The sequence below is a fragment of the Patiria miniata genome, unplaced genomic scaffold (assembly GCF_015706575.1).
Source record: "Patiria miniata isolate m_02_andy unplaced genomic scaffold, ASM1570657v1 HiC_scaffold_10, whole genome shotgun sequence".
NCBI classification, from domain to species: Eukaryota; Metazoa; Echinodermata; class Asteroidea; order Valvatida; family Asterinidae; genus Patiria; species Patiria miniata.
This window is the reverse complement of record NW_024037048.1, coordinates 5,210,249-5,235,241: the sequence shown is the minus strand read 5'-3', so window position 1 is coordinate 5,235,241 and position 24,993 is coordinate 5,210,249. Positions and strand designations below refer to the sequence as shown.

Sequence of the window (24,993 nt, the reverse complement as noted above, 5' to 3'; positions counted from 1 at the left end):
GTGAAGCTCGGATCCCTTACAGCATGGGGATCGGGGTTCATCATTTAAACACAATTTTTGAGGTTGGAGTAATTGAATCAGCTATTCTGAGCAATAAAATCAAATAAACGCTACAAATTTCAATCGGAGACGAAAAATGTATGGGGGACAAACGATACGATATTCTCCCACTTTAAAAAAAAAAAAAGAAATTGGGTGACATTTGATATTGTGTCCCCCATCCTTCAAAAAGTGAGGGAGGGGGCATGTCCCCCTGTCCCTTCCTCCTCAGGATTGACGCCCATGGTCACTACCAAATTTCCAGCAGCCTCTTCACCTTCATCTTTAATCCCAAGGATCCCAGGAATACTTCGCTTGAGCACCGTCCCTGTTGTATCGCCTGACCAGCTGCTCAGCGGCCGCCCTGCCCAGCTCCACGAAGATGACTTGACGGAACAAGCTCCCTTCAACTGGTAGCCGGAAGTTGGCTGTAACGGGCAAACATGTGTAAACAAGGGCTAATGATGGAGGTATGAGAGACACAAGGGAAGATCCAGGGGGGGCAAAGGGGGGCATGCCCCCCCCAAAAAAAAAACACCGAAACCATTTTTGTTTTATGTGACGTCGCAATAAAGGCAGGCAATGAGTACACCACCATCTTTTCCTCCAAAAAAACATTGGTTAAAGCGGTCAGAACTTGCCTCAGATCACACCACAGAGCATCTAGAATCCAATTTTTTTTCGAGGCCCTTAAGCGGTCCCCGAACCCCACGCCGTAATTTTTTGACCCACTTTTTGGGGGACCAAACTATTTTTTGGCCTCCCAAAAAATTGCGTTCTGGATCCGCCCTTGGAGAGACAGTGTTGTGGCATGAATGATATATGATAAGTCAGCTTGTCCTACATTGAAGTCACACCTATTCACACCGAAACTATCACCTAAATGAAAAAGCATTAAGAACCAGCAGGCTAGCTTATAGTTGAACACACGATCAGGTCAAAATAATTTTGTCATCGTTTATTTTTCCAAATGCAGTCGGTTGCAAAGCTCAGCTTCACATTTTTGATACAAAGAAACACTTTAAAACTTTGTTGAGGGCAAGTGTTTTTCTGTGTTTTTTTTTATGGGACATTGATCCCCTATTATAATCCTTTTACAAGATACAAAACAAATCTCCTTCTCACAAAATCTTCGTTGTTATTCTTCGGTAATAAGCTGGTATAGCCCTTGGGGCGGGGGGAGGTGGAGAATAAATCAATTTCTGACCGAGGGATTGGTCATTGGAAACCCCCCCCCCCCTCCTCCCAGATTTTTGTTGTTAGACACAAAAAATGCTGAATTTGAGGTTATCTTTTAATTTTCCAAAAGACGACTGAATTTATTGAAAATAATTGTGAAAAAACGGAGAACAAACATTAAACCAAAGCTTACTATGCACTGTTTGTATGTAGGCGCGCAACATTTTCATTAGTGTCATGAACAGCGCCTTCTAGTGTCACGTGTCCACGACCGGGCAAAAATTTGGATTATGCCATTTGGCCACCCTCCCTCCCCTACTCGCGAACACGGATTTACTCCTCTGTCAATATACTGTCAGGTCACTGGACTTAAATGATGTTGCAGCCAGGAGGCAAAGACGAAGACACGAAGCGACGCAATATTCGAAAACAGTCTACTGACTGTCATTATTTTCGACAGTCCTATACATATTACCTTTCATTTTCAGCACATCACGATCTGGCACCATCTTGCCTTCCTCCAAACTGCGCTTCGTAATGCGCGAGCGGTATTCCTCATCGGTCGGTACCACCACGATCGCCTTGCGGACGAACCCCTGGAACGGACGCATTTTCCGCTCTCTGGCAGAGGAGTACACGTTGGTCTAATGATGCCGAGATTAAATACAAAAGGGAGAGGATCGGAAATTGGTGTTCATAAGAAATGTCTACATATTTGTACATTCTAACAAACTTAGGCTATACGCACACCTCTGGTTAAAATGTCCAACCGAGGAATATAGTAACAATTCCCTTCTACTGTTATGACTTTTACTTGACATACTTCAAAAACCTTTAGACATAAAAACTTCCGAGGACTTAAGCTCTGGACGTAAGGGTAATTGCTATCCGAGCTACCATTTTCTTTTGTAAAGTAGGCCTATATAACCCTAAATGGACACGCCCTCATGCGAATCCAAACACATTTCTCGACATCGGATTCTGCTGCCCACATACAAATCCCTCGTTAGTTTCCGAACTGTCCTGTGCATCCAAACGTTTGAGCTGTAAATAATTGTGGGCATGTTTCTCCGACCAACGTATAGTCCTTCTCGAACATTAGTCCCCCATCCCTCGAATCGCTTCTCTCGGGAAAAACTGTATATAAGACAGAGGCTCATGGCAAGCTTTAAGAAATCGCTTAATAAATGATCCAGCTCAAGGGCAAACAAAAAGGCACACCCCATGTTGGTGAGTCTACAGATGGAAAATGCGTTGTTCGGGAACGATTCTGACTGCATGTGAACACCATTATTGAGTCTAAACACTTCGTACAACTTCCTCACCTAATGCAAGTTTTATTTGAGGTCCTATTCATAAGAGATATTCCAAAAAGAGAGGGACACCAACCAAAAAAAAATTGAAGATTTCACCTGATCAAGGATGAAGTTGCGATTGTGGCTCGCTGCTTTTTCAAAGAACCGATTCAAGCAGTCATTCGCAGTCTGAAATAACTTTTCCCAGCGCTCATTGTAGTTACGGTCGCGCCGTAGGCCCATTACCTGCAATTTATGGAGTCCGAGTGAGAGAAAAAAAGAGAGTATGAAAGTGGCATCAAAACAGGTGATTAAATCCCAAGGATATTCCAGAGGCGGATTTTTTTTTGGGGGGGGGGGGTTAACACCAACACAAAGACCCCCTTTTTGTCACAAAAAAGCAAAACAACAGAAACAAAATAATGTAGCACATGCCGATTAACCGACCACCCTATTTTTCACAGCTAAGCCCCCTTCTTAAGTCGAACCTGAACCTGGGAATATGCAAATGACCCATTCCAGAGATATTATCCAAGAATCGAAAAGTAATATAATAATACATTGCATTTTCACCTGAAGTGTGGGAAACCAATTTCCAAATTGTCCCTGAAATTCTTTGCAACTTGAGGTTTCAAGCTTCTCCTGACTTCGTTTTCCTGTGGTCAGCTGCATCGTCTGATCTTGAATTTTTTTTAATGTCCGAACACCCACCTTCATTTTATCCATGATGCTATTTGTGCCCAGTATGTAGTATTTTTTCTCTGGGTGTTCCCTGCGATATTTCTCCACCCATACACTCTTGCCAGCGCCAGGCAGTCCAATCATCATCAGAATCTGAACCAAAAAGACATCACGGCAGAAATTGTGTTTGATAAACAAGTGAGAATCAAACTAAATCAACCGAAAACGGACCCAACCGAATTCTTAAAAAAAATCTTATAAATTCGTAGAAAAAAAAATAAAAGGGATGTTATAAATCCTGTTAGAATTTGTTTATACCATTTGAGTGTTGTTGATGGAGTTGAAAAAATATACAATCAAATTCAGACTCAAAAAATATATTTACATAAACTTGAATGGACAATGTGTATGCCGTATCCTTGCTGTGTGATCCTCAGGTATCTCTTACCATATTCGCAACATTTTTGATGATTCAAAACCTTGACTTGGATTGTAATCTCTGGCCACGTGGCACATCATTATACATGCAGTTCTATGGCTTCTGATTTGTACTATCACAATAAAAAGCAGATGGCAAAATTTAGATTCAAAAAATGGAAAGCGCTGCGGTACAGCGTTCTCGCCAGGGCTCGCAGGTGCAAGTCATTATATCCACTTAATTGCTACATATCCGTGATGTATCTACACTGACTTTGGATGAAGAATTTCTTTGTCGTACCTCACATCCGGCTTTTGTAGCTGGGGCGAGAGGGCCAGGTACACGGTCACCAACGGGAAGAGCACCAATAAGGGTGAAGCCCGCGGGTACTGGGATGTAAGGCTGGGCCTGCAAGTGAAATTACAAACAATGTTTCGACGTTACTGAAAGCTGCTGCTTTATTAAATAAATAAGACGGAGAACCGATTACTGATTTTTGTTGTCTGATCTGCAAATGCGTGTTAGTGCAGCTTGAAATAATTCATACACAATGACCAAATTCGCCGAGAAATGCACTGGGTATCTATTTGAAAGTGTATTTGTATTTATATAATACGAATATTATATGAACATATATTTTCAAGGATTTCATAGGCTTATGCCATATAATCCATAGCAATGCAAAGATACCGAAATGTACACCGGAGTATAAGCGAGCATAAAGACCAGAACTTTCAAAATTTTGCATACACGCAAATAATCAAGTAAGTTATCATCAGTCAAAATGCACGTTCTGACCCATTATGACTGAAAAACATGCAATTGAAAAAAAAAAGACTCGATGTTAATTATTGAACAATTAACAGGTCACTAACGACAATGATTTTATGTTGTATTTTAATTGTCTTACCCGCTGACCGAAGTTGACAGTTACGGCCGTGTTCTTCAACAGTAAGTGCGGGAACAGTGCTTTGCCTGCTAAGCTGTCAACAACATCTACCACAGGCCCAATGTACTCTCTGTTCTTCCAATAGGAGAAAATTGGCTTGTCGCTATCGTAGTCCTGTATCAATCAACACGAATGTAGGGTACAATTTCTAGGCCTGATTTGTGGTGAAAAGCCGATAACAACCTCTTTGTCAAAAAAAAATGATTATTTAATTGTACATGCAGTGCATTTAATACTGAAGTATAAGGAAGACTGTAATGACTGAAATGTGAAAGCTTTAGAACTTGGAAAACGTTGTTAATGTCAAAATTGTTCAGATGGTGTCACCATCGATTGAAAAGGCCAACGACGACTTTTAGGCGAATCAAATCTTAATCTGTTGACTTTCGACTATAGCCTTATTAAGTTGGTAATGGGACGTTTTAGAACACTTGTCAAGCTGGCAAATTTCGTTTGAGCGCATCTACCTTTTAAACCTACAGGCAAGTAAATAAATACAATTCTTGATCAGGTTTCTAGGATCTTCACCCAAAACTTATGATTGACGAATTCCTCATGATTAATAATCTTACCAGACATGCTGTGATCACATCTCCTGCTCTGAATGTCACACCATAGTCGCGAAATGTTCCCCTGGTAGAGAATTTAGCTGTGCCCCCGTAGCCGTAGGAAAACTCATCCTCACCTTCAGTAAAGTAAAATCAGAAACATGACAGGCCTACATTTTGACATGAAGACAGTTTTTGAAAATGTCGGAGCTGTACACTTGGTGAAATTGAGTATCACTAATCGTTTTTCATTATATATAAACCATAGAAAGGAGAGAGAACCTGTTATAGCAAATTTTTGTAAGCCTCAAAATTGCACTGAACTGAATAATTTCATAGTTCGTAATTAGGCCAAGTAAAACAAAATGTTTAGCGTCCCGCTTTTTAAAAAAAAAAAAGGAAGGAGGAGGACCCTTTTTTCCCAAAATGGCCGCCCCATCGAGCTACTTTTCAAGATGGCCGCCAGCTTTTTTTTTAATGGCCGCCACTTGGACTCAGAAAATGACATATCAGCTTTATATGGGCTAGATGCAACAGACAAAGAGGCCAGAATGATGTCACTGGTTAAACTATATTATTTTTCCGGTTTTTTTTTAATTAAAAAATATATATATATATATATATATATATATATATAAGGGAGGCGGCCTCCAAAGAGAAAGCGGGCGCGGGACGCTTAACATGTTTTTTTTTTGTTATTTGGCCTTATTGACACATTTTTCTTTAATGGTTTGTATATCATTCAAACTGTTCCTTGCTCTATGCGTATACAAATCTATGATTCACATTTAACTGAGCCAAAATCATTGTGAAACATGTTTTAAATTGGCTCAAGAATTATTTGACGAACGCGCCCCATACAAGTCAGGGTTTGAAAATGATGATGCCGGTCCCTGAAGCTCAAGATTTGGTAAACAGTGTATACACATCGTCGACACATTTAAAACAATTGTCTGTGTCAATTTTGGGATTAAAGGCATTGTCATGTCTTCTTTGCAACAAGTGGTTGATGGGACCATAGAATGGGGGGGGGGGATTCCCATCCTCCCTAGTCACGACGCCTATGAATAAATACCCCGAAATAAAATGAAATCTTAGCCAACTTACCCAACTGCAAAGAAGCAGCATCCGTGGACCACCCAACGCGAATGATATGAGGGGAGGTTTCATCTGGGGGAAGATGGCGAACGTCAAGATGTTTCTCCAACTGAAAAATAAAAACATAAAAGAAGCACATGATGTTTGACAAGATATATGTACAGCGTGTCAATAGTAGTCAAACAATTTTTTTTTCTGAGGAAGCCAAATCATTTGTGGGTAAAACGATGAGACGATAACGTGTTTCTTTGAACTTGACATGATTTTTGTTCTGTGTGATTTGGTCCTTTTGTTTAAAAGTTACGGCAAAGCTTGTAAATACTGTCGAAATCTGTTTGGGAAATGTTTCAGATTAATAGGTAATTCAGATTCATTAATGTAAATACATTTTTTGACCCTTTCACACTACATGTCCACAATACGTTTACACTCTGAAACTACCAGAATGTTAATTAGGATACTACCAAACACTAAAAACAAACCACAAGCTGCCAAGTCAAGAAGTGAAAGTTTGGTGAAAGAATTGTTCTTAGGTGTACAGCTTTAATAATAATAATAATTTGGGAGGCTAATCATTCTTACTCGCAGCTGGTATGCTGAATTGCGAAGGACGCGGCTACAACGTGGTCGGGCCGCTGGCACGTAAAGGCGCCTATGGCTGCCGGCCACATCGACCCATATATGACCACGGAGCACAGCCTGAGATCGAAAGTGTTTGATTTTTCCGGAGGGAGGAAAACCGGAGAGCCCGGAGAAAAACCCACGTGGCACAGGAGAGAACCAACACACAACTCTACTCACATGCGATCCACGGCCAGGATTCGAACCGTGGTCACCTTGGTGAGAGGCGAGCGCTTTACGCACAAGCCACCCATGCTTTTTTACTGGGAAAATATCAGCGTTAAGAAATTCCTTTTTGAATATGGGATTCTGCAAATCCAACATACATAGTTTGAGGAAAGTTGTGCCCCAAACTAATGGTCCTGAGGCGTTTGATGTGTTTGAATTACACCAATGAAAGAAGTGGCTTTGGTTCATGAATATGCATCTGGTGTAATAGCGGCCAATCAACCTTGACTTGGAAGCAGACTTTTCCTTTGTTCACGCCGTGGGTTGCCTTGACTCCGCCCCACAGGAAAGCAAACCCCTCGGTGCATAGAGGTTGGGCTGAAAATCCACCATCGGTCACAGTCACATTCAGGTCAGAAATATCTGCGTTTGAGTGGAATAGACGGAGTAAATCTTGGTTGATTTTTTTTATAAAGCCAGACAGATTCCTGATTTTCTTATGACTTTCATTTATTCTATGTAATGTCCAATACAAAGTGTCGATTTCTTAAATAATACATGTACATGTATAATGAATCGTGTTTAATTACCTTAAAAAGTGCCGAGGTAGACTCATGCCTATTTAGGCCCATGCACGAATGGAATCTTTGAATATTGATTACCGTAATTTCACCCCAGAATTGTTAACTTGAGCTAAAACGTCTTATAACACTAATCACCAATGTCTGTACTAGCCTATCAATTAAAAATAAATGGGCCACTGCATTTTCAGACGCGTAGAAGGGGTGGCACTGCCACAGTGGTACGATTGCCAAGAATCCAGCTTCTTTCGGAGTTTTGTGGTTGTTTTTTAATGGAAAGGTAAGAGAGATTTAGTCTTTTGACCTTCTGAAATGTTAGGCCCCTGGTTGCTTACATTTACTGAGCATGCACACCGTGGCATTCCCACTCGCACCAACTCGAGGGTTATTCCTATAAAAAAAATAGTTTAGAAAGTTACAATGATTCGTGACTAGTGTTTTCAAATAATATGTAGTTTTTAGATATCCGCCGCTGCTTGCCTTAACTGCAGCCTGAACATATTGAAGCAAATTCCTACGTAATGTGCCCCACGCCTAAAATTTCGAACAGATCGCTGATCTATTCTTGCCGCCATTATGTACAATAATCCGTTGCATGTACTTCGTGTAAAAAAAAACATGTCCTTCTTTTGATCCTAAATAACTCGGTTGTTTACCAATGGAATTAAACATCATGTAAACAAGGCATGACAAATTCTATTGAGCGAGTTTTATCAGCTTAAATGCAAGAGGGTGAGTTTAAACGCCATAAAAAACTCACTTTCAGAATCTGACACTTTCCACTTGGCGTCCCACAATGTCGATACAGCGCTGGAGACGGTGGCAGAAGTCGCGTGCTGTGGCCGAAAGCTTCTGAAGGAATGCAGGATCATCCCTGATGTCATTGCACACCTCCTCGATCGTGTGTTGCTCCAAACGATCCAGGAGGTGTGCAATGACATCAGAGGTGATCCTGCATTTCTTCAGAGGCTTTCGGCCACAGCACGTGCCTTCCGTATCTACATTCTAAAAGTGAGGGTTTTTTTCGTATATGGCGTTTAAATTTCACCCTCTCGCACCAGCTGACGAAACTCGCTCCATAAAATGTGTCAAGCCTTGTTTACATGATCTTAAATTTTGGTTTAATTCCATTCGTAAACAACATAGTTATTCAGGATCAAAAGTAGGACATGTTTCTGTTCTGACACGGTGGTAAATGTAACAATATAGCTCAGAGTGTTTCGTTTATTGCAGCGAATATGCACAGAAGCTTATACTCAGGTGTTGTCTGGATCCCATTGATACATAACCATTGCGCTTTGGTTCCGCTGCCACGCACATGAGGTCAATACACTTGATTTGGTAATTCCAATAAAACCCAAACCTTCTTCAATGTGTGTGGTGGATGAGGATACAGAAATAGACCAATATGATAACACATAACTCCCTTCTCCGTGATGTAACTTACATGTTTGAAGTGAACCAGCCGCCACTCCGAACCACCTGTAATCCGATAATGGAGAACTGTCTGCCTGGATCCAGACAGACGAGGATGAACATAACCCAATGAATCAATCATGAGAATTGCTCCGCACCGCTAGCTACAGTTCCAGGGGAATTCCCGCGACTAGCAATAACCCAGCCATACCATGACATAAATAGCCCGCATCGCAGCGGGTCCACAAAGCGCGAGCCCTAAGGGGTTTTCCCCTTTTAACCACACTCAACAAAACAGACTAGACCTACACATTGGGGTGATTGTTAACTTGACCCTTATTATGCGAATGACACCTAGTGCACAACGAATGCGACAAACCGTCTATCACATTGTCGTTCGACTGTAAGTGTGTAACTATGCAATTATGCTTCAAGTACTTTGGATGGTTTCAAATTGTTACACTGTAAGATCGGAAACATTAATGTTTACACAGCTGCGTCAACAACGATCGTGATAGCAAATAGGGAAACTCGTATTATTTTATTGCTTCCATTATATGTTTCTGTTCAATTTCGGACTTTAAGACTACATTGATGCTGCGTTAGTGAAGTGTGCATATCATATTGTCTTTAACCGTGTTAGTCAATACAATATTTACAGTCGTCATGTTTATTTTAACTGGCTTTCCCTTTATGAAGTCATATTAAACAAATTAATAACTTTGTATAGCTATTTTTGTCCTGAAATCCCACCCTCACCTTGATTAGCATATTGAACAGGTTTCCTCTCATGCAAATACTATATAATGTTTGGAATAATTATTCTTACCTTACATTGCAAGGCTGTTTGGTTAAAGGGTTTTCGAAACGAATTAATGCATAAAAAAATATTCCACCAAACACATTACTCTGAACACTTTTTTTTTGGCTATACATCGCAACATGTTTATTTTTCTCAAATATTGACAGAAATATATTTGTTTTTACACGGCAAAGATAAATATAAACAGCCGATAGGCGTTTGAAAATATGTGTTTCATATAGGCATATGTATACGCAGGTTTACGTGACGCCTCTGAGTTCAATTAGCTGCTAACTCTTCATAATTTACAATTGAAATGGTCTCCACCAAAGTGTCATTCTCAAATATCAACCAGAACGAGTGCTTAAAGATATACTGTCTGTGCTCTATTTGTTTTTCTCCTGACGAGTTTCTAATTTGTATGTTTCCTAATTCTTACCAAAACCCTTATTTTTTTTTTTATTCCGGGCGTCTGCAATCTTCTTCAACAGAACAATTTATAATGAGATGGCCTCTAATGCACAAGACAAATTATTGTCGGACCGTAAACAATTCAGAACTAGTAAAGTAATTAAAAAAGTAAATACTTTCATTTGTTTAAAATAATTAAATAATCTGGGGGGCTTTGTTGAGGCCCCAACTTGAAAAAAGGACAGTACCGAACTTTAAACCCCGAAATTGTCAAGGTGAGCCCCCCCCCCAAAAAAAAATAATAATAATAATAATAATAATTCTGCTTCCAGTTACCCTACGTACACTATTCTGACAGCCCCTACCCTATTTTTTTTTTGGGGGGGGGGAGCTGGGAATGAGGAAAAAAAACCGAAAACCATAAATTACTACGTTTGCCCATGACTGAACGCAGACACTTCCATATGATCGTACACCAAAAAAATATTGCCAAAAAAAATGTCCCACCTATAGCTGCGGTATTTTCAAATGGCATGTAATCAGAAGCAGAAATACATTTGTTTTGGCCTTACATTACATTCTAAATACACCGCCCAAAGCATGTGGGTTTTACGCACAAAAAGCCTTATACACTACATGTACATAAGAAAATGAAACATTATACAAATTCCTGTTTTAAGTCCAATTATAATTTGTATTAAACTGTGAAGCTATGTACAACATGAATGGGGAAAATGGAATTGAAGTAGATGAATTTAAATCATCTGAACCACATTCGATTGCTCTACTAGAGCGTGCACTAAGTTGTCGGCAAATTCGCTTGCCAAACATAATGTGACTGATCTTATCCACACTTGGACTGTGTTTCCTGTTGTGCTGCATTCACTTCCGTTTTCTTCTATAGTCACGACCTATGCGTTTCCGGCTTCAACCCTTGTTAAACCCGGAAGTGTAATTTGTAGCATACAAGGGGACAGTTAACTCCTTCGTCAAAATCGTACATAAAAGAAGGAGAACAAAATGACAGGAATATTCATGAAAGATGAGAGAAATAGTATGAAAAATAAATGTAAAGCGTGAAAGTAAAAAGGTCACGAGGCATATACCAAAAGAAACTGCAAATGTAAGAATTTTTGCACGTTAATGTTCGTATATTCAAGGATTCCGGAAGCGCCACCAGGGGTAAACTTTCATAAAATGATATTTTGTTTAATAAAATCATATGGCAAAAAGGATTCAAGTTACCCACTGCAAATTAATTTAATATCCAACTCCAACACATCTACATTTTCAAGCCACTTCATATGTCACAACAACATGTGATGTCCATTCATTAATCAAGAAACGAAACATGCCATGCCTTGTAATAAAGCCTGTGTCATGAAAAGCGCTCGGCAGATGTTAGAAGCATTTACATTAAATTGCTTTCCAAATTACCCCTGGATATGGTTGGCTTGGTCAGGCAATTGCACCATTATTACTGCAAGTTACTGACTTTTGAAAGGAGTAAAACAGTCATTCGCAAAGTTCAGAAATTTGGATTCAAACTTCTTGCTGATGAGAAGTTCCACTACGTCAGGTTAAATAAAAAGTGTGATATTTCACACCATCCACCCCAACCCCCCAACCCCCCCCCACCAAAAAAAAAGAATTCAAGATGACTCTGAAACGATCTGCCTCTCCTTTTTAGCCCCTCCCCTAAAGAAGAGTCTGTTGAAATGATTTATGACTTGATGGCGCAGCGGATCGTCTTTCGGCGCATTCATGTATCACGATTTATTGTCAAAACCACACTTGTTATTCGTGAGTGTCCGCAAATGAGAAATACTCAACAAATAAACACAGTCACGCCGCGATGGGATGATAGCCAGCCAACGAAAATGTGCCATTTATCTTCCCATTCGAGAGCAGTGTTACGACTTGTTTTTGTGAGGAAATTCTCGGGAAGTGTGTTAAGCATTGTGATAGGACATTATTTGTAGGCCCGACTTGTGTATGGCTAATGTAAACAAACTTCAATTATCAATACAGGTCTCAAAAAACTCTAGGCTTTAAAATTTGTGTGGGTATTGTGTTGTGAAAGTTGGAAAAAATCAAACAGATGCCAAAAAATATAGTACAAATTTCATCAGCCTAATTTTGGAATCAATCAAACATGTTTACATTGAGCTCAAAATCAATCTGTATTCTCAACATTTTAGGTCTAACTCAATTGCTTCAGTTACTTTTGTTGCTATCTCTCTGTCTTCAAGACTAAAATGCAATCATTTTCTAACTTTTACTGGGGAATTTTTTAGGCTTCATTTGTATGATATTGCTCAACAAGGCGTAACTCGAACTATTTCCGGGTATTTTAATGAGGCCTTTTAGCGGTCTCTTCTTGGTTCGGGCGTGTGCACATTGTTAAAGACTGGAAGCTTATAAACACATTGTTATGTTAATCCTGTTCTTATAGTTGAGTGGAATATTGCTATGTTTCAGCCATGGTGAGTGAGACAGATTCAAAATGTTGGCAAGGAATAGAAAAGGGGTCAAAAAGAGGATTTGTTAGGAAACATATTTTATAACTTTTTTTTTGGGGGGGGGTGTTTGGTGGTGCGATCATATCTATTTCGGTTTGTTACCCAGACGTTACCCAATGTAAGCAACGCTCAAAATGACACTACATTCGAGACTAAACAACATTCCACTGTAATGACTACAGTGTCACGATGGTCGAACTCAGTCTCTTAAGTGAGGGCGCACTGTTTTGCAAGACACAAGAGCAACGGACGATCGACTACACTGACGTTAGGCTCGAACCAAGACTATCGATATACCATGTGCAATTGGTAGGGCCAGTATCACAACTCCAGGGGTACCACTTATGATAATTTATTCGTACGTCAACAGGCCAGTATGTTTATTCACGAGGACAGAACAACGATATCAAGAGCATTGTTGTTATAGTCAACCCGTTACACTAAAGCATTTTAAAGAACGGTTGTCGTCGAGCTACCACACAGTAGCCTAGTGGATAGCGTTTATCGTTGAGATAATTTAATTTAAGGTGAAAAGAGAACGAGAAATGAGTGTCTTGCAATGATTCATAGGAAAAACATAAATTATCATAAGTGGTACCACTGGAGTTCTGATACTGGCGCTACCTGTGCAATTAATCAGTAGCAGCGACCATTTGCTCCTAAATAGCCTTTAGGTTTACCAGTATTAACACCGGTCGTCTTAAAATGAGATACGATACACTTCAATGCACTCTTTATATTGTTCGAGGTGCCTACCACAAAAATATTTTCAAGCAATATATACAAAGCAATCTTTATGAAGCATTTTCGATATGAACTGTTTACGAGGACTTTCATATATCTTACATCAGTTGGGATAGGATACATATAAAAACGGATAATTATACATTCTCTTCAGATATTCTAGTATATTTCATACTAATTTAAAGTAGGCTATATATTTACACTACGTATGTTATAATACACAATTGCACGACAACTCGTTTAAGAGATGGAAAAGGAGGCCTATCTTAACTACCGATGACACCCTGAACGTAGTTCAATATCATAACGGTAGTTCCTACATAAAACTTGATCACGACGTTTTGTGTGACATCTTGCACATTATTTATCCGGGTTTTGTTGGGCCATTTTCCATAATAAAAAACACACCTCGTCTCATGTTTATTAGGTTACCGTTAAGAAAATTGATAATAACATTTACAGCTTTTTTTTCGCTGACGATACATTTAAATGTCAAAACTTGAGAAGAAAACACTCCTTCTCCTTATAGTAAAGATTCACAATAACGCATCATGTTTCATTAATATTTCTCAGATATGAAGAAAGCGATTTCGGGTCAACTCGTTGCTACAAGGCATAGTGGTCTGGACAATGAAGTTGTGGTCTGCGGGTAATTCTGCAGGTTGTGGGTTACGGTGCGTGTGCCCTTGAGCAAGGCGCTTTGTCACTCATTGCTCCTCTCCACCCAGGAGTAGATGGGTACCTGTGAGGGCAGTGTTGGCTACTGTGAGAGGTTAATTACGGCCAAGAGCACCGAAACGGCTTCCTACCGGTCGTGTATGTTCCCTAGCGAGTTGAGGTTTCAGGAGTGTTAGCTCGTTGAAACGGAAAATATAATTGTAAAGCGCTTTGATAACCCCGCTGCGGCGTAAAAGCGCTTTACAAATACCTGCTCTCATAATCATTATCATAACAAATCCAACGACCAGATGCAGTCGAGTAACACAAACTTCACAGTACATTTGGGTTCAGGAATAACGGGGTACAAAATGGCAGCCAGCAGTGAACAAGTTTGACAGTTAAAACAATGCGTCGATTCCTTTCTGGTCATTTCCTTGTAAAAGGCCGCCCAAGATGCGCAGTTCTTTGTGGCTACCCGTACTGTGGTAGTGGGTGATTGTACTAAAATCGTTAGGCTCAGAGGCTAGTCTCAAAATCGTCTGACCTACCCAGATTCATTTGCATCGCCTTGCATGTGACATCTCGATCAGTCGGTGTCGTTGAGACAGACTGTATCCCACTATCGGCACGGCTGTTCTTCCTTGTTTCCTTGGACGATTCCTGATCCCACTCTACCTGTGGAAGTAGCGACGAACTCTCCTTACTTCTCGAGTTATCTTCGCTGTTGTCATCAGTGATGCAGTGCTCTACGATACGCGGGCTTATTTGTCTCCGGCAGAGTCTCTGATTCTCTCCCTGCTTGCTCTTGCTCGTAGGGGAGTAAGATGGAATCTCATTACGATCACCGTTGAGTTCTTCGGGAACCGGTGGCAGGCCATCGACGACATAGACGTGCTCATTGGGTTTCTTGCTGCCGCCGACCTTGTTGCTGGCTATCGGGGCTAAAGGTGGTGCATCCCATTGGTTCTGACTCATATCCACGGTAGGTTGATTCTGATGTGAGTTACTGCCCATCGTCACCACCAGCTGCAGCTCGATATTCATCTTGGGGCTGTTGTCTGGACTGTCTTTGTCGTAGGACACCATGGAGGGGCGTGCTTCACTCGTAATCTGCGTCATGACAGAGGCTGAGGAACCACGATGGGATCCCTTGGGGTTGACGTCTCTCATCGTGGTGGAGTTGACTTGTGACATGGAGCGCGGGCTACTGGTGCATGTCGGACGGTACTTCATGGCGCGCTTCTCACACATGCCGTGCTTGGCTAGGAGGAGGAACATGTCGCGGCGGAATGCTCTGGTGAAGATGGCGTACAGGAAAGGGTTGGCACAGGAATTGATCGGGTAAAACAGCACGATGAAGACCTTGCTTTGATCGGTAGTAAGGAACCCATGCTTCTGATCCTGGAATATCGACGACAGGCCATTGATGGCGATTGGAGCCCAACAGGCCAGATCGGTGAAGATGAGGACAGCCATTCGCTTAGCTACTTTTGAGTCCTTCCTCTGCATGGCGGAATGAGGGTTTCTCACCGTGACGTACATTTTGATGTAGCATGCGCAGATCACGATAAAGGCCAGGGCGTTAAACAGCAAGATGAAAATGACGTAGGCTACCGATGCTGCACCATCGGTGGTGCGGACGTAAAAGGGAAGGCACATGCTGGTTACACCGTAGGCAGCAAAGCCAAAGAACGGCAGTGAGGCGATAATTACGGCGAAAAACCAACCTCCCAGCAAAATGCGACCGGCTTGTCTCAGACGGATGCGTTTGTTTAAGTCAATGGCATAGATGATGGTGTACCAGCGCTCGATGGTCAGTACCGTCAGGGTAAAGACGGATAACTCGCTGGAGAATACCGATATGAAACCTGCAATCTTGCAACCTGCTCCAAACTGCCAGTCAATGGCGTGGTTGAAGTAGACACGAAGGGTGTAGACGTCGACAGAGGCGATAATTAACAGGTAAATGCCCATGCAGAAATCGGCAAAGGCCAGGTTGCACATCAGGAACTTAGGTACGGTCATCTTGCGCTTGTAGGCTATCAAGACCACCATAACGATTAGATTACCCACCATTGCCGTGCTAGCGATGAACCAAACAACGACGCGCAAGAACGAATATCCCATGACATCAGAGCACGGGTTGAAAGCGTCAGGACGCGGTGAACAGTTCACCTTGGAGTAGTCCTTGGGCACGATAGGACCGCAACTGTCACCATGTGTCTTGTGGGTAATGTTGGGGTCGATGGTCTGGTCCACGAAGCCACTGTTGTCGATGAAGCCACTGTTGGGGTCAAACTCTTCAACGCTGGGTTGCATGTTGGAAGGAGCGTTGGTTAACAGTGAATCCGGTGGAGGTTGAAAATGCGAAATGCTGGACAAATTGACAGAACTTCCTCTGCTCAGTGAACTCTTTGGGTCTTGAAAGAAATCGTCCTCGACCAGATGGGCCGTGCTAAAGCGCGGTTTGGATGAATCCCTAATATCGTCGGCTTCAGAGCTTGGGTTAGGCGTGGTGGAGCATGAGGAGTTGTCTCTGGGCTCCATGATATTATGCATCTTGGCCATGTGCTGGTTTGCCGAAGTGTTGTAGATGAACGCACAGCAGTGACTGAAGTAGTGAAGCCTGGCAGTCTGGATGTTCTCGAATTTGAAGAGCGGTGGGAAATGTTTGAGATTGGGTGTGTTCTCTATGTCCAGCACTATGATGTTCTTCAGTCCCAAAGTTGGTAGTTTGCTGATTCTTGTGCCCGCCAGATGCCTGTAAGAAATGATTGGTGAAAACAAACTGTTGGCATTTAAAGGGACCATGACATGAATTTTACTTGGGAAGATATTTTGTGCAAGTTTCGACTCCTCTTAAATGTATAAAAACAAATCGACATCCTTTTTCGTGCTAATCTTACTGAAAAATGGGCTTCTCTATACATTTAACATTTCCCATCATGCTTTGCCATGCAAATGAGGGCACTGTTGCTGCGGTGTCATTTCAGGAAGACACTGTTCAGTTTAGGGGATTTCTGTTCAAATTGTGAACCAAAAATGTGTTCATTGAACACGTTTGTGAAAAAAGTTTGCTCATTGGCCTACTGCCATGTATTGAGACAATAATGAATCAACAAAGAGAAGACATTTTATGACAGCAAAATATCAAGATTTTGGCAAATTGTGGTGCTGAATCAGCTGTAACATTGAGGCTTATGCCTGAAACGTCATCACAGTTTTGCTCATAAATATGCAAATTCACTTAGCATAACAACCAAAAAGGCAGCAAAATGCCCTTGAAAATTGCAAAATTAAAACTGAAAATAAGGTTAAATGGCACACAAAGGTGCATTAACAAGGACCGTATAAAAAAATTACTTTACATTTGCCCTTTAAGTGTAATGGAAGGGGGATGCTTATAGGGAGCCGAGCATCCTTTAAAATGGAGGACGCTGTACATGGTTTTAACTTGAATGTGCTTATGTGTAAATAATGTTATTTCCCCTCTCTCCTTTGTCTTTTCTTTTTCCCCTCTTTGGTCATGGGGGATGAACCCCCAAACCCCTTTCCTCCCTTCGAAAGGCTGCTAATCCGTAATGTTTCCCTTGAATGCCACTGAACTCATTGTAGGGGAAGAAGAAAAATAAACAATCAAAACTTAAGCGTGATTTAACTGATTAGTCAATGATTGCTTAAGATATCTTGCTTACACTTCTCGGAGGTCCAATATCCCTTCAAAGATGTTGTCTTCTATATAGGTGATGGGGTTGTTGGACAAAACTCTGCAGACACAAAAAAAACGACAGAGAAACAACGACTGGTGAAGTATCAGTGTCTTGTCTGTTGAAATCAGTCAGTTTACTAATGCATCTATGCGGTATGTCTTGGGCGTCGCCAGGATTTTTTTCCAGAGGGGGACAAAGCACATTATTTCCCATAGTCATTGTACTTTCTCTAGCATATTCTCAATTTATAATCTTTTTGATTGTGGGCGGGGGACATTTGCCCACTGCACCCACATTGACACCCCTGCGGACGCCCATGTTGTTTAATTTGCATTCAATTCAAAGCAATGCGACTTAACATCTCGTCTTCTCCTTGTTTGTTTTTGTCTTTCTGCTTTTATCGTTATTATTTTTTTGAATATTCCGGGGGGGGGGGTTTCGCTGTATATAAATGTCAAGAACTTGAACACCAACAACGAGGAAAATATATTATTAGAAAATCACTTACAATTTCACAATGCTGGCACCTTCAAAGACCTTGCCGTAGACGGACGAAATATCATTATAAGAGAGATCGCTGTAAAACAAACAAAATAACCTTTAATGAATTAAAATTTAAACAACTACACTATGAAAATCGCTAAAGAAAGTGAAAACAAAATGTTAAAAACTTTGAAATATTACCACCAATCATTTTTATAAACATACTATCTGCTAAGCATATACTGTGTGGAGCGGAATATAAGTCAGAGATCATATAATAACTCCCAATAAATTGATTAATACATGTAGTTTAATTACGAATTTTATTGAGTTTGTAACATTTTCTGACAAAGCTGCTTTATTTAGCAAGCCAGCTGTCACAAACAAGCAAGACGGCCTCTCGATAAGCTCTGGAGATTTGGGGTGAGACAGCCGGACTTAGAAATGTCAGGTGGCTTGCCTGCAGTGGAACGATACGTGGCTCTTAATTAGGGCGAACCTTGATATCTACTGCTGAACAAGAATATCTCAAGGTAATACCTGAAGAAATCTATCGTTTGAACTTAATTATCCCTTCCAATGAAGTTAAATCATTATTGCAATCTACGTAATGAAATCCCATTCAACCAACCCTGTTTAATTATGTTTTTTTCTTAATACTCACAGATTGTAGACTTCAAATGACAATCCGCTGAAGGTGTGTGGCTTCAGGGCAAATATCTTGTTGTTCGACAAAACTCTGCAAAAAAAAATAATACAACGAAATTGGGTCATTTCTTTCGCAGATATAATTACTTTCATATACATACAAGACAGAGTGAAAACAAAAATGTTGGTAAGAGTATGCAGGACGATTGGTATAAAATAGCCCCGGACACTTGGCTAATTTGAGCAAAAGTTTACTCGCAACTTCGGGAAACGATTAACCTAAGGTCGAGCAGCTAATCCCCATATTTCAGCGTGTAGGCCTATCCAAGCGAAAAGTCCTGTGTAGGTTGATATTTTGAGGAAAGATAATTTGACTTCACCAAACCCCAATAAATTATACGGGTGTTCACACCGACCACGATTGATGTTTTTTTTTACGCTTTGCTTCAATTTATACCGACGTCTATTTGAAAAAAAAACAACCATAACTTACAATTTCTTAAGAGTTTCATCGTTTGGGTGAAGAGTCGTCAGGTTTGGCGCACTCTCTAGTCCACAACTGTCCAGGGACCTGAAACGGGAAGAATGCAGAATCTATTTCGTGACCATTTTTTTTAAAATTATTTCATGAACATCAACAGCTCTACATATCAATACCACATTCATGTATATATATATGCCAACAAGAGATGTCCGTGTTATGCAATAATTCTCCTTTTCTCAGTAAAAATGTGTTTCTTTTGATCCGAAATAACTCTGTTGTTTACCAATGGAATTATACCAACATTCCCGACCATGTAAACAAGGTATGACACATTTTATGGAGCGAGTTTAATCAGCTTTATGCAACAGGGTGAGATTTGAACACCATACGAAAAAAAAAATACCCTCTTTCAGAATTTACCACTTTTGACTTTCAATTCAATTCAATTCATTCACATTTATTTCCATTTCACATTCCATTCAATACAGATTAACTCTCGGTGAATAACAAGTGAATATTAAGATATTGAAACTAGAGGTGGCTTCCTCCAATGTCGATACAGCGCTGGAGACGGTGGCGGAAGGCGCGTGCTGCGCTCGAAAGCTTCTGAGGGAATGCAGGATCATCCCTGATGTCATTGCACAACTCCTTGATCGTTTGGCGCTACACGCGATCGAGGAGGTGTGCAATGAGTGATCCTGCATTCCTTAAGAAGCTGTCGGTCGCAGTACGCACCTTCCGCCGCCGCGTCTCCAGCGCTGTATCGACATTCTGAAAGTGTATTTTTTTTTTCGTTTGGCGTTTAAATCTCACCTTCTAGAACAAAGCTGATGGAACTCGTTTCATAAAATGTGTCGTGCCCTGTTTACCTGAATTTTGGTTTAATTCCATTGGTAAACAACAGAATTATGTAGGATCAAAAGTAGGATATTTTTTGACACGTGGTACCTGTGTGATACTATAATTGCCTCTTTGGGTGAACTCAAGAGGGCGCTTGCGCGTCTGGACAGGGTTACAAGAATGTTTTTCACTGCTTTTGAGACAAGAGATACTCACAAACTGGTCAGGCGAGGCAAATCTCCAAATACCCCCGGGCCAATTTCCTTCAGCAGAGGCGAATGAGTGAGCACACTGAAAAGATTCATGAAGAAAGAAAAAAAAATAATGCTATCGCCATTACTACACAATGCTAGTCAGGAAGGGAAGATTTTGACGAAGCGAAAGGGGGAAAAACAGTGCATTAACACATGGAAGTTCAGAAGGGAGAAACGATTAGTTTTGTCATACAAGGATTAAATAAGGCATCTTCTGGAGGCAGCGGTGTAAAAATATAAACAGTATTCATGTAGTGCAATTCAAAAGTCTCACATACATGCTTAAGTGTGACGTTCCCCCATGCTCACTAGAAAAAACAAACATTTTTTTAAGTGTTTTTTTTTTGGGGGGGGGGAACTATCATCTTTTAAAAAAAATTTGGTCTTCACCAATCCAGAAAAACTTCCCTCCCGTAGCCAACTGTGTCACAACCTAAATGAAAATCATGGTAAGACCGTTTGTACAATTCCAGTAGGTCATAAAACCTGTCATTTAGTAATTTGACATTTATCGATAGGCTATACAATTATTAACTGGTTGTCACTATATTTGTCAGTCAGTCCCTTTGGAGAGACGTGTATTTTTATTCGAGTCAATGCAGCCATTACTGAATTGTAATTCAGACAATTCGAATTGATTCCCCGCCATGACATGTGGATGAGTATCCCATTATTCCAATCGGGGCAGCCGTCTAGTCCGATATGAATTGAAATCTCGGTGAAAAGGTGACTGAGTGATTTCTCCTCAGTCCAAAGAATCAACAGGAAAAGTGCAGCTTTCAGGTATGAACAAAAAGTTACCCATTAAACTGAGGGGAATTTGTTTACTTGAATTTATCCAACCCACTCTGATCAGCGTGATTGATTGAACGGAGGTTGCGGTCAACAATGTTGATATTATAATAGTCACCAATTAGCACTTTTTTCAATCTGATGTACATTGTAATACTTTCTTTTCTTTCGAAAATACCCGTTTATTGCCCTTGATTGGACGGGCCAGTAGGACACGAAATATAAATGCAAAAAAATATATAGAACGTTACACACGTTGTAAATCCTATACTTTGATACATGTGCTGTATTCTCGTAAACTCTCGCAGGTTTTTCAGGTGAACTTGCACGCTCTGTTCCAATAGGTCATACAGGGGCGCTCTGTTTGTCATTATGATAATTCTGCCATGGGGATTTGACATTCGATCTGGTTGTCACTACGTTTGTCAGTCAGTCCCTTTTGGGAGCCGACTAACTTCATTTATTCGAGTCAATGCATCCATTACTGAAATTGATGAAGACAATTTGAATTGATTCCCCGCCATGAAATGTTAATATCACTTTACTCAGATCAGTGCAAACCATGTAGTTCGCCACGAATTGATGTCTCGGTCAAAATGTGACTGAGTGGTTTTCTTTCAGTCCAAACCGAAGACATTAAAGATTTTAGGGTATGAACAAAAGTTATCCATTCAACTGAGGAAAATGGGTTTTTTATTATTAATTAAATTGGTTGATGTAAAATCAGTCCATAATTATTGAAAAACGGGGGTTTGTTTGCGAAATCTAGTCTACAAGGAGCAGAAATGTTTTTAGTGCAATTGTCTCATTAAACTTTACGAAGCACATGGATGATTGGTGATTTTTTTTTTCATTTCCCATTATTGTAAGAATTTGTTTTTGTTCTCAGGAAAGCATTCTTTTACCTCATGTGTTTGGGGTCAACCAAAATGAATCATAAAGCAGGTGGATGTACATCTGAAAATGTCTCAAGCTTTTCATATTTTTTTTTTTTGCGGAGAGAGGCATGCATGCGGGAGGGTCTGCCCGATAGTCCGAAGGTTCCATAGTCCGAAGGTTTACTGATCCGAAGGTTCGATAGTGCGAACACACACATTTCCCATGATCAGGGGCTCATGATCGGGGGTTCAATAGCCCGAAAATGAAATAAGGTTCGTTATTCCAAGCATTTGATGCGATAGTCAGAAGGTTCGTTAGTAGTCCAAAGGTGCGATGTTCAGAAGTTTCATTTGGTACCACGAAGCACAACTGCATTTGGAAGAATTAGTAACGCCTCGTTAATTCTCACCACAACACTTCAAATTCAATCATTCGCAACAAAAACCTCTTGATCGCGCTGTGCATTGCGAATTTATGTAGCTATTTCGGCAAGTTAACAGCTCTTGTTCTCGTTAAAGTCTTTTATTTATTTTTTTAGCTGTTTCGGCAGTTGCCGAAACAGCTCTTGTTTTTGTTATGATATTTTTTATCGAAATTTGTAGGTACTTAGACGGGAACGTGTTACAAATGAAAATTGAAGAGACGTCACAATGACGTCATCACAAGTCATCATGGGCGTCGCCAGGATTTTTTCTAGGAGGGGGGGCAAAACATATTTTTCCCCAAAAAATTCCTGTATTTCTCAACATATTCTTGATTTATCAATTTTACCCCCATTTTGCCCCCAACCCATTAAATTTACACCAATATGACTTCGCGCCTCTTTCTGTTTTCTTTTTTCTCTTCTTTTTGTTCTTCCTTTTTTTTGGGGGGGGGGGGCTTTTCACCTTGCCCCCCCCCTTTCGCGACGCCCATGCATGTCATGTGACGTCACGTTAAAGGGGCACTTTTCTAAAGCCTATATCTAAAGAACTATAAGTTCGATTTGTTTGTAACTTGATTTGTACCTATCTGGGATGTGTTATTAATAACAATTTAAGTGAAGTCATTATGACGTTATCACGTGTCATGTGACGTCACATTAAAGGTTCACGTTTCTATGGTCTGTATCTAATGAACTATAAGACTGATAAGGTTGTTACTTGATATGTACCTATACGCCGGGATGCGTTATAGATGAAAATTCAAGTGACGTCATTATGACGTCATAATGTCATGTGATGTCATTTTAAAGGAGCATTTTTCTTAGGCCTGTCTCTTAAGAAATATAGGTCGGATTTGGTTATAATTTGCCAAGTTGGTATGTACTAATTATAAACCGGGATGTTACAGATGGAAGTTGAAGTGAAGTGATTATGACGTCATTACTTGTCTTTCTAAGGCCTATAAAACTATAGGTCGGATTTGGTCATGGGCGTCGCGAGGGGGGGGGGGCAAGGGGGGCGCTTGCCTCCCCTCCCCCGGAAAAGCAAGAAAAGCAAGAAAAAAAAGAGAAAAAATAAAAGAAAAACAGGCGCGAAGTCATATTGATGTAAATTTAATGGGTTGGAGGGGCGGGCAAAATGTCCCTGCCCCCCCCCCCTCCCCTCTAAAACTGATAAATCGGGAATATGTTGAGAAATAGAGGAATTTTTTTTGGGGGGGGGAATATGTTTTGCCCCACTCGAGAAAAAAATCCTGGCGACACCCATGGATTTGGTTGTAACTTGGAAAATTGGTAAGTAAGTTGCAACTTGGTAACTTTGTAAGTTGGTGTTTGTCCACAAACACATTCATGGTTCTTTATACTTACATTGCTGTCAATCCATTCAGATTGTTGAAAGTCCCGGGCTCGACAGTTCTCAGCTTCAGATTTTGTTTTAGAGTACTTCAAATGGGGAAGAAAAAAAGACGGGAAAAAGTTATTGCTTAAAATGTGGTGCTGCTGTGCTCCTCTGTATAGGCCTTTTTGGTTAAACGAAATTTAACCTGCAGTCTGCCAACATCTTTGGTCTCTTTACCAAGAATTTATTGTAAGATCAACCTTTACTGCACTCGTTCTGATGTCCTGACCCATACAGCATTTCGGACTTCACACATCCAGATAATTATGACGAGTTTTGCGCGCAATACAAAGAAGGCTTCGAAACCTTAAACGGTAGATGTGTGCACATGCGCAGTTTGTACACTTAGCCGGTGTCATGTGAATGTTGGACTCAAAAGAAATCTGGTCTCTTTTTACTTTATAATAGAATCTTAAACCTCATATACACACATGACCAGTCACTTTTTAAATTTGCTTCACTTAGGCATGTGCAATCAACGAGTCTATATATATGACTTGAAGCTTTGCATGGCGGATGACATGAAATAGACAAGATTGCGGGTAACACCATGTGGAAACCAACCGGTTCTTTTCATAACCTCACTTCTTCCAAGACGAGATTTCTTTCCACATGGTGTTACCCACAATTTTGTCTATTTATTTCATAGAGTCTACGTTTCATAGAGCCAAAATTAACATTACACCAGCTCCTCTTAACAAAAAGTCATAGACAGAAGAGAAAGTGACCTTATGTGCCTAAGCTAAAACGGCGAACTCAGGCTTTGTTCTACTCTCTATGGTTGTATAGATTAAACATGAAGATTTCATTTTATTAAGACGTGCATTGCCCTGATACAAAGAGCCCCAGTGAGGTTTAAATGTTTGAAACAGCCACAGAAAAATTACCTCCAAGCCGTTAATGTATGGTTATAAACCTGAACATCGCAATATGCTTAGTAGATGGGAG

The 24,993-nt window shown here is 40.5% G+C and overlaps 2 protein-coding genes across 2 annotated transcripts in view; both read right to left on the bottom strand.

Moving 5' to 3' along the window:
• Positions 1 to 225: 225 nt before the first annotated feature.
• LOC119736035 (heterogeneous nuclear ribonucleoprotein U-like protein 1) lies at positions 226 to 9,370 on the bottom strand. Its single transcript, XM_038210029.1, has 11 exons — positions 9,025 to 9,370; positions 7,913 to 7,968; positions 7,280 to 7,419; positions 6,217 to 6,316; positions 5,134 to 5,246; positions 4,523 to 4,675; positions 3,913 to 4,020; positions 3,225 to 3,347; positions 2,631 to 2,759; positions 1,694 to 1,862; positions 226 to 467 (listed from the first exon to the last, which is right to left on the bottom strand). Exons 1-11 carry the CDS (start codon positions 9,114 to 9,116, stop codon positions 325 to 327), a joined length of 1,326 nt encoding a protein of 441 aa, XP_038065957.1. The 5' UTR covers positions 9,117 to 9,370; the 3' UTR covers positions 226 to 324.
• A 3,930-nt stretch (positions 9,371 to 13,300) lies between these two features.
• The window catches only part of LOC119740345 (follicle-stimulating hormone receptor-like), a 70,419-nt gene continuing 58,726 nt past the window's right edge, over positions 13,301 to 24,993 (bottom strand). Inside the window, exons 3-9 of the mRNA XM_038215617.1 lie at positions 24,015 to 24,089; positions 20,514 to 20,588; positions 19,467 to 19,544; positions 18,990 to 19,064; positions 18,351 to 18,419; positions 17,828 to 17,899; positions 13,301 to 16,893 (exon numbers count right to left, since the gene is read on the bottom strand). Of these exons, the coding sequence (XP_038071545.1) occupies positions 14,649 to 16,893; positions 17,828 to 17,899; positions 18,351 to 18,419; positions 18,990 to 19,064; positions 19,467 to 19,544; positions 20,514 to 20,588; positions 24,015 to 24,089 (2,689 nt within the window). The 3' untranslated portion in view covers positions 13,301 to 14,648. The remainder of the gene's footprint in view (positions 16,894 to 17,827; positions 17,900 to 18,350; positions 18,420 to 18,989; positions 19,065 to 19,466; positions 19,545 to 20,513; positions 20,589 to 24,014; positions 24,090 to 24,993) is intronic.